The 13,537-nt window shown below is 40.2% G+C and overlaps 1 protein-coding gene across 2 annotated transcripts in view; it reads right to left on the bottom strand.

The window, feature by feature from the left end:
- Positions 1–1,067: 1,067 nt before the first annotated feature.
- Positions 1,068–13,537, bottom strand: part of ZCCHC24 (zinc finger CCHC-type containing 24) — a 114,504-nt gene continuing 102,034 nt past the window's right edge. Inside the window, exons 4-5 of one of the 2 annotated variants that reach the window (XM_055720392.1) lie at positions 7,192–7,306; positions 1,068–5,947 (exon numbers count right to left, since the gene is read on the bottom strand). In XM_055720392.1, the coding sequence (XP_055576367.1) occupies positions 5,877–5,947; positions 7,192–7,306 (186 nt within the window). In that variant the 3' untranslated portion in view covers positions 1,068–5,876. The remainder of the gene's footprint in view (positions 5,948–7,191; positions 7,307–13,537) is intronic. The other variant, XM_005433575.3, reaches the window with a different exon arrangement.

Genomic DNA, 13,537 nt, shown 5'->3' with positions numbered 1-13,537 from the left:
CAACCAACTCTCTTCCCCTCTGGTTATGGGAAAGAACCACTATTTGAAACCCAACGCTTGTGCTTCGGAGTTGCTGAAAGCCAAGTCTCTGTGGCGCTTTCAGCATCTTCTGTGTCTCTCACAAGGCCATAAAGTGACAGTATACTGTTACTTGCTCCTCACTTGCTATATGTCTAGTGATAGCTTTTTCTAGCAATCCTTCCCCAAATACACATAAATAAACTGTATAAGCATTTTCATATAAGTCTAAGCACTTGAATAATATACTGGTTACTTAATACTGATATTTTCATCCAAGGATAACAAAAACAATATGGCTTAAAGAATTGCAAGGTTTTTTGTCAGAATTATGTACCAACTTTCATATAATATTTTATGTAGACAATATTTCCTTCTTAATGTAGTTCTGTTGCATACTTTATACAGACAAAAGCATTGTAAAAAAAAAAAGTAAATTACTTCCATAAATATTTTCTTGAGGATACATCCTTAGTTCTGCAAAATAATTAAGAAAACTCTTACCTCTGTTAGTATCCTAGTTGAGAGGAAGGCCCTTCTGAAAGCTTCCAAATTGTAAAAAACTTTTCCCAAAAAACAAACAATACTTTTTTTAAAAAGGCCCTCAAATATATACAAAAAAGTTACTGCAAAGAGTTTCCAGATAAGATAACAAACAATTCAGTATTACAAGAAATATTTGTAACCATTCAAAAATTTTAACATCTAAAAAGGTTTCCAAAATACACACATAGTATTAAAAAAAAATTGAAAGAAACTCTATGTCAAGTATAACTCAAGATAAATACACATCTGCAAGTAAAACTGTAAAATACTTCATACAGGGGTAAACATTTATATCAATCATCTATAGCTAGTAACTGCACACGATTGTCCCTTTGAATTTTATCCTAGAAACACAAACCATCATCCCTATATTGAAGATCTCAAACAGCCCTCTGAGCACTTCAGCAACATAGCAAACTGAATGGACAGCAGTGGTTTTGCAGATAGGAAAGAGATGACGGGTTGAAGCCCAATCGGGAGTGGAGTGATATCTTAAAGAATGATTATTTTTTTTTGTTACGGGGATAGTTCCATCATATATTTTAAAATATGTTGGCAAAGGCAAGTGGAAAATGTATGTCAATTCACTTAACTTGAAAAACACGTGTTGATGATTTATCGCATACTGTTCAGTGGACAGCTCTCAGGATCCATACTAGGAAAAAAAAAAATTCTACGTGACTGCAGAAGAAAGAGAACTGATCTATGAAGTCTGACATTGACAAAAGCTCTTAACTTTTAATTTAAGTACTTTCATTTTTGGAATAACTGCTAGAGCGTCACAGGTATGGAACCCGTGTATAATCTAAATTTCACATCATACAAAAAGGTAAAATGTAGAGAATACTTTTCGGTATAAGGCTTCTCTCGGACATAGGTAACTTCACATTTTTAGATTACAAGCTAAGTCCCATATAATGGGGAACTTTTGAAATACACCTATTTTCAGAAATAATATATACTCTTGTGTATTTGTCTGAAATTAAGAAGCAACTTTGAGACAAAAAGGCCTCAAAACTTGCTTATGTGGTGTCATTTTATGTCCATGGTAGCAGCAGTAGAAACTGGCTAAAATGGGGCCATCCATTAAACTACAGGGATTTTTCTTCTTCACCATTAAATGAAGTATTCTTGACACCTTTGTTGGAGCCACATCAAGTTAAAGCAGCTAAAAATGTACACCATGCATTTCAAATCACTGATAGTTTTCTCCAGAGCAGTGCCAATGCCAAGGACAAATTCCATGTGAAATGTTCTGACTGAGGGAACAAATGATTAGTTTGGTGGGTTTTTTTGGTGGTTGGTTGTTTTTTTTAAGGAATAAATGAAAGTTTAAAAATCTCCAAAGAGGGCAAAAAAGATGGATGGATTGGTAGGCAAGCAACAGCAAACATCTGAGGTTCAAAACCTGATTTGCCGAATAAATGCACAGAGCCAAATTTCTCTCAGGTACCCCCATAAAGCATAGTCAGCTTAGGCAGGCCTGTGTTGATTCAAAAATCTTTTTACTGATGCTTACTTTGCTTCTGGTAAGACTGTCTAAAAATGCCTTCGAGGACTACTAGGTGATGTTCTAAATGCACAGCTGATAAAAAAGAACATCAGAAAGCATCTGGAAAAATCTAAAAGGTAAATCAACTAATTTTCTTACAAGTCAAAAAATCTGAATTTTTAAGGTTTTTCCAATTTGGAAAGAGTTAGTTAGGTCTACAGGTGAATTGTGGTTGGGGAGGGAGGAAGAGAAGAAAACTACATCTTATAATCAATCTTTTTTTTTCTTTTTTGAAATCAACATTAAAGAAATTTCTGATCTGTGCCATTAACTAAAAGCCAACAGTCATGAGCTATTGTACATTACTTATGCACAGCAACTCACAAACTACATACGGACAAACATGAAGCAAATGCCCAGAGCTGAATGCTATAATCCTACAAGCAAACCTCACGCAGGGAGAGACAGAGGAGCACTCCCCACGCACAAGCCTGCTGCTCCTGCCTTCCCAGGCACCAGCTCATTAGGGAAACGAGGTTTCAGCCCTGTGCAGTGAGGACAGAAAACAAGGGGATGCCCCACACTGCTGAGGGGAAGCTGGAGTTTAGGCCTGTGGCTGCAGGGGAGAGAGGGTTGTGGCTGCTCTCCAGGGACCCCCAGTCACTCTCCCTCCTCACCCCACTTTTGTCAGGGATAGCAAGGCAAGCAAGCTGCTTCCAGCCCTGGGGTGCCCAGGGCCTGATCACATCCACATCCCGCACCAGGATGGATTTGCAGTCTCTGAGTTCGGCAGTACAAACTACGGCAGTGTTGCATCTTGCTTTTCCATGCGTTTTGTTCTTTGTTTGTTTTTCTCCAACATGAGTGCAGGGGAAAAATCTGTTCTCCTGCTCATTATTTCAAAGATGCTAAAAATTACTTAAATATTTCATCTCTGCTGCCTAGGAACGTATCAATGGTATAAATATTGAACTGTGGTTAAGTATGCTCTTAAGAATTATTATTCTATACCTACAGACATTAATTGTGTTAAAGTAGATCTTGTGTATTTTTAGTACAACCTAAAAATCCATAAGCTGAAGGCATTGCCACAGTGTTGAATCTGGATAAACAATTTTTAACAGGGCATTGGCATGAAAATAGCAACAATTGCATATAATGGTATCTTTTAGTTGGGCCTTGTTCAGAACCTGGTGATGTGCTGTATATTGATGTAGCTAAAGCAAGGCATGTGCTATTTTACTCATCTAGTGGTTATCATAAGATGGAAATTATTTCAACACAGAAAAAAATGGTTGGTAACACCTTAATTTCAGGAGAAAATAAAATAATATTTTCCCTTATCTTCATCTAAGGGGGTTTCTCTACATGTCCTTTAGCTGGATGTGAAGCATCAAGGTGATTCCCCCACTGCCCCCGCCCCCCGTACTATATTAAGTGCTCCAGAGGGAAAAAATAATCATTTAGTACGCAGCTCTTCCAAAATTACTCATGCTTGAAACAAACTATCAAGATTAATGCTAGAGGTCAGGCTTTGAAAATCCACCCCTAGATCTGGCTGTGTATTTTTTTTTGTTCTTATTGGTATGGGCAGATTAGTATCCTTGTTTAGAGCGTTTGCCTCCAAGGTAATTTCTGAGTCTGTGTAAAAGAATGCGTTTCCATTTGAAAACGCTAAAACTGTATCCTCACTGAGGCAACTGAACTGTTATTAGTGTTAACCTTCAATAATATTGTTTTTAGCTATTTTAGTTAATGGAATTGCCAACTGGGCAAAACTGGTTTCAAAATAATTAATTTAGTTAATACTATTTCAGCATTACATAGCACTTTTCATCCAGTGATGACAAAGCACTTAAAGATATTAAGTAAGCCTCACAACTCTCCTGTGAGGTAGGTAATGAAAGTATTATTATCCCCATTTTGCAGCTGGGGAAGCTGAGGTCCAGAAGGATCTTGTGACTCGCTCAGAATCAGGGAGCTAATGAAAGAGCCGTGGTCAGAAGCCAGGAGTCCCACTGTTTATCCATTGCTCTGAGCAGTAGGCTGGGTCACTTGGGGTTTTGCAAGATAAGTACATGGTGCTACCACCAGAGTAAGCAGAAACAATTTTGCCCCGTTTATTGCGAAGCAGGGAAATGGCTAAAGTTTCACCCTAGAGCAAATTGGTAAAGAGCTTCACATTTTCTATACGAATGCTCTGAAAACTCTAAATGTTCAGTTTGCTTTACAAGAGCTTGACTGTACGTACTGGTAACATCCTGCTATCACTTGGCATAAAACTCCCTCTGTCTTAGTGTTACGGAATTAATCCCAAAACCAAATTCAATGCATATCAAGTTATTTAGGGTTTAAAGTATTTCCACAAAGTATCATTCACACAAATCAGTCTCTCTAAAGGAAACTTCATAAAAATAAAAATAGTTGAATAAACCCCCCTCAAACTAAGGGTATCCCTGTAATTTTTTTAGTGAATGCTGCAAGTGAATTGCTTGTTGTGTCCTTTTGCCAATGTACTCTTGTGGAGCCATACAAACAGGATACTATCTCGAGGTACATTCAGTTCACGATATTTCCCAGTCCCTGATGAGATACTGCTTTGCAGCAGGATGTCCCTGCACAAAGTTCAACCTGAAATGGGGCAATGAAATAGAACTCCTACATTTCTCCTCAGGTATGTAGGTGCTTCAGGAAGACATAAAGAGGGAAGGTAATATAGAGTGTTCTTCGTGCCTCAAAACACCCCTATGGCTAACAAGTTTTATATTATAACAAATTTGTACAGTAGAAAACAGGACATAAAAATAGTTCCTGGAAGTGGCTTTAAAACTTTTATAAATAGTAAGTTTGGCTAATCTTTCAATTAAGGGTTTCCAGGACAGTTGTAAGTATTCTTATCCCCCCTTATTCACAGTAAATTTAGTGTGCTTGTGGCCTAATGAACGACCCATACACATGCAGGGACCATTTTAGTGGGATTATATGACAAGAGAAGGATCTGTTAGTCACTCAAGCAAGCCAATTTTGTCTCCTCCAAAATCTTCTTGGAATGCTTCCTGATGCTCTGGGTTCCATTATGGCATTCCCTTTCTACCCAACCCACACCCTCAAACAATTATCCACTTTTTTTTGCCACATCCTGCAAAAACGATTTTGCCTAAGCCCTGCCCAAGCAATGGTAACAAACAGAAAAAGTCCAAGAAATCAGTAGCGCAAAACTCAGACTTTCTAAAACCGGGAAAACAGTATTTTTCCTTCTTTTATGCTATCGCTTGTTTCATCTTCCTTTATCTTGTCATATAATAGGAATAATGTTCATGTTGTGGGTGAGTGCTTGCAATTGGTGGCCCCACAGTTATTTAACCTCTGCAAAAGCCATACATGTAACATATATTCCTTGTGAATATTATACCTTGCCTGTTGAATAGTACTTCATTTCACCTGGCCTTGATATAGGGTCTGTGTAAACAATCAGCAGAACCTGCAACCATGGTTCTGTTGTGAACGCTATCAGTAACACTTTATATATGTGTGTGTACATATATATAAATTCACATATATATGTATGTATACAAATTGTAGTCCTGTAAATACCTGTTGCATGTATGTGCATGCACAGGAGAAATGTTACATTCTATTAATGGTAAGGCTTATTATTAGGTAGGCAATATTGGCAATTATTTTAGCTTTTATCTTGATTTGTTGTGTTGCTGTTGATCGCATGCTGCCAGAGGATCTTTAAGGACGATGGGGACGGGAAGAGGCCACTTCGAAGGTTTATTGCACACGGCGGCAGTAGTAGCCCAAAACTTTGCACTTCTCACACAGATGCTGGGGATGTTCTTTGCTCTGATCTGAAACATCCAGGCCGTCCGGCTTCTCCAGGGGTCTCTGCAGCAAAGGGAAGGAAATTGGATTAGATCCAAGGTTTTGTCACTGTTACTCTGTTATGCATGTGAAGCCTACTTTTATGCTTAACTGAGCTTCCTCCTAGCAATTATAAAGGTACCATATTTCTTTCCTGAAGGGATGAAATATCTTTTCAGCTCTTGAGCTCTGCATTGGTTTGGATAATATAACTCAACTTAATGTCATTCCTCTTCCTAAAGGTGGTGGTAAATTTGTTGTAGGTAAATTACTGAAAGACTGAATTGGGGACTATATTTATAAAAGCTCTAACACAGAAGAGTTTATTCTCTTGGCTCCAGTGACTGAGTTGTCCCAAAGGCATTAGCACGTCAAGCATGGGAATCCCATTACCCAGCAATGACGGCAGGGGTTAGCTCCTATGACAAGAAAACTGTCCTAACCATGCACAACTATTACATAGCTAAATGAGGTTTTCCCAATACTCCGTCCCGTATTTCTAAGCCTGAAATTTTTGAAGTAGAGCAGCTGCAAAGCTTTTAATAAAAAATAAAACCCAACAAAACCAAAACACCACCACCAAAAACCAACCTCATAATGCAACCCTTTGCCCTGAAGCTGGGTAATAAATTGACGATGCATTTTTAATAATATTTGTGAAATCAGGAGATAGGAGGTATATTCGGCTAAAGAAGGGACTGAAACTGCTTTGGGTTTAGTAGAGAACAAAACAAAAGACTTTGTTCTTTAATTTTCCATGATATGTAAAGGGTTTCACAGTAGTTCTCAAAATAAAATAGCCATGTTAAATATTTCAGTAAGGTTAAGCATTTGGAAAGTCTTAACAGGTAGAGAGGTGATAGAGACGTAAGGTAGAACATCATAAAGTGCACCATTTGTTTGAAAAAACAGAATTCCCTAACCCATAATTTCTCCTGTTTTTGTGAAATGTACCTGAAAGAGCATTTCATTGCACAGTGCCTTCCCATGAAGACAGCGGTTGTTCTATGGGACTGTGGTAGGGACAGCATGTGGTGTGAAATGTGCAAACAAGCCGTAAGATTCTCACTGTTCTCACAGGGATGCCAGACTCTTGCTTATCTCTTCAAAATATGGTTCTTGGAGCAGGGTATAGATAAATACAAATTACAAAATTATGACCATTTATCTTTTCATACCTTTGCTAAATCCTAAAGACTGTAAAATCTTAAAGTATACCCAATCATCTAAGTTTTTATTTGTAAATTCTTAACTCCAAAGCCACCCACCTGAGACCCTGTGGACAGGAAGAACAGACATTTGAAACTTATTTTTTTGCTGTGGAATGCTGCAAGAAGAGCTTATAATCCAGAGAATAGAAGGGTTTTCCAGCTTTCTGGATAGCTAAAATGAGACAAAAATATATTATGTCATCCTGAACAAGGGTCATCTGCAAATTCCTGCTTGGTTGTATTGGATTGTAAGTGAAACACTCTTATTATATTGCACAGCTAGTAAAAACAATATATGGGAATAATTTGGTGGCGACTGCCAGTGGTTTGTTACAGATTCAGTGCTCTTACCCATGATATTGCCTGAAGTTTCATCTGTCCCAGGCTATGTATTTAACTGCAAATTGGATTCAGTGCATCAGGTAGAGGGTAAGGAAGGCAGACAGATCCCTCATTTTCTCTAAATCCTTTAACCTCCTGCTGCAACCCCACTGAGCTTTGAATGACTTGTTGGAAGTCAGTATGTTAGGATTTGAAATCAGAACCAGCACTCCTGTTTCTGGGCTTGCAACCCAACCGCTGGTGCAGGCAGTGCTTCTGCCACAACACAGACAAGTTGAATACATTTATTTGGGCAGAAAAACTGCCCTTCTGCCTTTTCTACTACTTGTTCCACCAACATCTGCCCACAAATTTTCTTCAAGAATTTGTTACGTAAGAGTAGTCAAAGATGGTGCTCAGGTTCAGGAGTCCCAGGAGTTAATTTATGCTCCTCATTGGAGAATTTGAGAGTTTTGAAACGCTACACTTAAGACAGGCTATTCAACTCGGCTCTGATTGCTTCTACATGCTAGCTGTGCTCTGATTAAAGAGAAAAAATACAGCAGTTATCATGTTTATTGATATAAGCCAGATTTTTTTTTTAATACGCAAGGCCTTGGGAATAATTTTTCCTGGAAATAGTGCAAAGGACATTGGGAATGTCTTGAAGCGCCAAGAGTTTTTGGACGGTTTTCAGAAACAATAGCTCTCCGTGGTTTGCTTTCCCCCTGCGTTGATTGAGCTCAGCTTTTTGGCCTGCAAAGCATTTTGATTTCAGAAATGTTATTGTTACCAGTGTGTTACGACACAAAGGCTGGGGATAGAGGGGTTACAAATGCAGGGAAGCAGGTTGCCAAGGTCCAGCTGGAAGGAGTGAGCCCAACAGAGCCTGGATTACATTGCTGGTGAGCTGGTAAAGGGCTGAGGCTTCGAAACTGGTAGCGTGCTAGCATGGTTTGTCCCAAAACCACTGCAAACCAACCCTTGCATAAAACGACGTCCCAGCTTATGTCCATTTGCTGTTTTGTCTTCAAGCATTTATTGGAAGGCAAAAAGAAATCCTTTCAAACACCCTGAGAAGCAACTGCTATCTGTCTGGATACTAATTGTGGAGGACCCTAATAATCTCACAGCCTTGTGACCTTTCTTACGCCATGCTAAAAGGATAGGACATGAGATAGCCAAAGAGCCGTGTGTCCATCAAGGTTAGACTTCCTTGGCGCAGGCTGACCTAGGACAATTCCTCCAGTTTTGGCGTGGTGGAAGGAGAAGATGCTGGTGCAAGAGGGGGCAGGGTCAGGCTGTTGCATGCTGTGTCTTAGTTTTAGGGACTGCCTGAATTATGTGGAAGATCTGAATAGCTGAGGAGGCTGCATGAGTTCCGTGCTGCTACTGAGAGGTCAGTAGCATGAAAACTCAGCCATGCATTTGGAGAGGGTGTGGAGAAGGGGACAGGCTATTTGGCTGAAAAAGTAATTCCTTTCCTTAGAAAGAGGTGAAATGGAGCTTGTAAAACAACAGAAAATCCTGCTGTGTTTCTCTGGGAAAGGTATGCTTTTTTTCCATTAAATGGAGAGCTTAAATATAATACTTCAATTTTCATTGTCTTTTTTTTAAATGCAAGCATCCAGGATTTGGCAGTCCATACTTTCAGTAAAAACTATAGGGACGGGCACTCTTACATTCTTGTTTTTGTGTGTCTTTCTTTAATTTTCTCCTGGTAGTTGCTGGGTGGAAATAATCTTGTGCAGCTCCACCAGGAAAGCATTTGATGGTAGTGACTAAAGCTGTTGCCTCAGGGGAATGAAGCTGAAATAAATTTAAATTTATATAGCAATTCCTGTCCTGCAAATTAACTTTTGATTTTAAGCTATTGCTGTCTCAGTCTAAATGTACTGAATGAACTCTGCATTCCCCCCAAGTCAGTTAAAACCCCCAAACCCTCAAAACAAAAAGCTCACCCTTATGAAGTGTTAGGTGTCAGAGAAAAATGTCACTAGGACATCCTTGTGGAAAATTGCTTCTGCTAAGAAGCAGAATGGAATAATGTGGCTGCTTATGGTTTATGTTTAAAGATTGACTTTTTTCTGTAGAATGGAACAATTTGATTGCACCACTGATGGGTAAAGGATTGCATCAAAATTCAAATGTAAGAAAAGATACAATTTTTTGGACTCATTACCTCAGGTCTTCATGGGGCGATTGAGACTATTAAATGACAGATTAGGTATGTGAACAGAAATGGAGTCTACAACTGTAGCTGGCAGGATGACTGTTAGGTTAACAGTCTTAAGGAGCTACAGGTAGCTACACTTCCCTCAAGACACACACGCTATCATGAATTCCTAAATTTTTAGTCCAATAAAAAAAATGGTGCGCTGGGGAAAAAGGATGAAATTCAATGCGTATTCTTGAGCAGTAGACCCTCTGCTTTTCTGTCTGCTTGGGGGGAACAAGGAACATTAACAAGGCCCTCAGTTGTTGCTGTGGATCTGAGAGGCAGTGATAAGAAGGCTGCAGATCATAGGCGCGATGCTCAGGGCAAGCAGTCTCTGTCAGCAGCATGCCTCTAGGACAGGCCAGCTAGGAATGAATGATAACTGCATGAGCTAAATGGCGAAAAATCTCTTTTTAGAGTTCAGAGAAGCAGCAGTCTGGGGTGATCTGTATTCCCACTGCTGGAACACACAAGTATGGGCGTGCTGGGGAGGGTTAATTAAATCTAAAGAGTCAAAAGATCATACTTGTAGGCCTGAAACTGTTGAAAAGTTTATTGGGCTTGAGTGATCAGGCCGATCCCTCCCCATACTGAGAGAAAAGAGGTGGCTGTGGATGCACCCGGCTATGGCAATTGTGATGGGACCACTGCGTGGCCCATGGAAGTAATAGCTTGGAAATCATGAAGAATGTATTTACATACCAAATTATTTCCAGTCCAACAGTAAAGTCCTGACAGCTGGAAGAAAATAGTGTCCAAGAGGACAAGTCGGTCACCAGATGGCTGGTTCTGCACCAGTGCAACAGCTGTCATCACAAACAGCACTGCAGTTAGCCACAAAATCAGAGAAGAAGCCTTGATAACAGGCCAGCCAGGAAGCAACCACAGGTGCAGATGTTGCTGCTGGAGTGGGCAGGGAAAGAAAATGAGAATTCAAAGCTTGGTGTCTGGGCTGTTACAGTGCCAGGAATGCTGGTGAATGGCTGTAAGGACTGGCTTTGTTGCTGGAGCCGAGTAAGAAGGAGCATAAACAACTACAAAATCCAAATGCCTTGGAAGAATAAGAGGTAGGTTTAAGTCCAATCTGAGATGTCTGTTTATGTTTAGAGCAGCTAAAGTGACTACCTAGGAAACTACTTTTGGAATGGCCATGGAGCAGCTTCATCAGGGTAGTTCTTTAGTCTCCTACTCCTCAACAGGGCTTGATCTCAATGAGACTCCAGTTTTTGCCCCATGTCCTGTGAATTTGTGTAAGTGCTCCCAGGGGTAGGCCTACCACTTGAGGGACATAGTGGAAACTCAAAAGGAGGAACACAGTGGCACAGTTCAGTCAGGAAAACAAAAATGCATGCTGAGCTTTCTTGGGAGAAGGAATAGTTTTGCAGCTCAGGAGCAAAAGCCACCTGATTCCTGGGCCGTGGATGAGTTGAGGAATGAACGCCAGCAGCCCTGCTATTGGGCTCTTGTGTTACTCCTTGTGATACATGCTCCATCATCTCTCTTAAGTGCAGAGATTTAGAGCTGTATTTATAGAGCACTCTGAAGTATATACACAGCTGTAAAATTGCTGAGAAGACTTTTCCTGCCCCAGAGAGATTAAAAAGTCATTCTCACAGATAGAGTATGTGGAGTAAGAGCACAGGGCTGAATTGAGTCTTTCCTTATGGGGAATTGGCACGGGATCTTTTCCTGGAGTGAAATGAGCCTCCAGGAACAAAGAGCAGGTGGCAGGGAAGTGTGGCTGCTCTCCTCTCCAGGGACCTACTAATGAAAGGTATGCATAGGAAATCAAGATTTGAGCATAGCTGCACAAGCCATTCACAGGCTCAGCATATGTGCTTGAATGGCGACCCCAGGGCTATCCAGGGTGGAGATTATTATCTGCAGTACTGTGGTATTATTGCCTGAGGCAGTGTAGCCTGGGAGTACTCGGGCACAAACCATCCCTTGTGAGGCGATGTGGACAAGCCCTACAGGACTGAAAAGTCCGCAGACAGAAGAAAGCAATTGGGAAAGGTGAGATACAGAGATGGAGATGAGGACTGGAGAGAAGGCCAAGCCTGGCAATTGAGAACTCACTCCTAACTCACTGCAATGAACATCCAGCAACCCTGAAATAAGGATGTCAGTTCTTTTCTCCTTAACTAGACAAAAGCATCCTCATCTCCAATATTGAGGATGACATAGCAAGGCTTGGTGGCCTATGTGGTTATATTTCAGCTACTGAATAGACTCTGTAGAGGTTGATCTATTTGGTGAGGAACTGGGAATACACATACTCACTTGGCCATACCAGAGGATGGGAATGTATCCTCGGAGGTGGTTGCTGGTTTTGTCCATATCCACACCTTCCTGTAAGTGTCCTCTACTGCCCAGGACCAGATGTGGAATGGGGGAGGCTGACTTGACCTGGTATGAGTTTTCATGCTGTATATACTGTTGTGAATGTAGCCCTCACCAGGGAAATGTGGCACCTGACTGGTTTTAGACATGGTCTGAGTTGTTTGCAGTTAAGTAAATCTTGTGGTTTCGAAGGCTCTTGTAACTTGACGTAAGGATAGTTAATGTTGAGGAACCAACACTGATATTCATTTTCTGATAAAATGACCGTTATTTTTTTTAATAATATTCAAGATATCTTTTTGTCTGTTAGCTCACAATAATAGATTTATCAAATGGTAGGGTAAGGAGTAGGAGAAGGAGATGATGAATTCCAACACATTGCAGAGAAGAAATATTGACAGGATTGTTTGGAAGTAGAAATCATTTCTTTCACTAGAGGTAAATACTGTCTGAGCTTGCATGGAGGTCAGACTTCTGTCTGGCCAGCTCATCTGGGTTTTGTTAAATTGGGGAAAAAAAATCCAAGAAAGAAATCCATTTATGGATTGCTTGTACTGTGACCACATCACGTGGTATGGTGAGTTTACAGTGAAAGAATAGATGCTACAAAACAGCAACATTGATTTCTTTTTCTTGAATGGAATTAAAATGCCGCAAGAGAAACATGGCTTCTGGGGAGAGGCAGCATATTTTCTTAGGTGAGTTGTTTAAGTTGGAAAAACTGTCTAATGGAAGATTCAGATGACAGAGAAAATAATCTGGTCCCATAAAATAAAGGCAGTAAGAGCCCATAATTAGTTGAGGACTTTCACTGATGCACTGAGGAGGGGAAAAAGTGATTGCTAAAAACTTCTAGACGTGCATAGGAACTCAAACATGAATGAGGACTCTCCTATGGTAGGTGTCAACAAAAGGAATCAAAATCTAAACAATAAATAGGAAATTACATTTGAGTGGGGTAGCAGTGCTAATTAAAAAAACCTTCTAAAACAATCTTACGTGCACAATAAGATTTTTTTTGTGTGCTTTAGCTCTCAAACTAGAAGTATTGGTCTTTGAATTACATTTATCTTTCACTGTGCTTTTACAAAATACAGTAATTAGTGTAGGAGTACTGGTGACTGGGTAGAACATATTTTCCAAGATGATGCAGAATAACGCTGCACAGATAAATGTTGATGAACGTTAGAGAAAGTGTGGTGTGGAGCTGGATGCTTGGACAAAAAACATGTATAGGTTAGAAAACACCAGGCTCTGTCAAGAAGCAGTGCTGACCTCATGCAGCCTGTCAGCTCTCCTTTGCTGCTGGCTCTGTGTGTGAACTGATGCTGTTTTCTTTACTGTCTGGCTATTGCTGGTATGCTTAATCAGAAGCAGCACAGGGCACCTCTGGAAGAATGAAAAAGACTAGAAAGAATGGTGATAGTGACACTGAGAAATAGAAGCCGATGGAGGTGAGGCAGTGACAACAGGACGTAAAATCTTTCGGCTCGAGGTTGTAAGTTCAAATTTTGGGAAACG

This window comes from Falco cherrug, chromosome 9, assembly GCF_023634085.1.
Source record: "Falco cherrug isolate bFalChe1 chromosome 9, bFalChe1.pri, whole genome shotgun sequence".
NCBI lineage: Eukaryota > Metazoa > Chordata > Aves > Falconiformes > Falconidae > Falco > Falco cherrug.
Note: the sequence above shows the minus strand (reverse complement) of the source record. Positions and strands in the feature narration are given on the sequence as shown.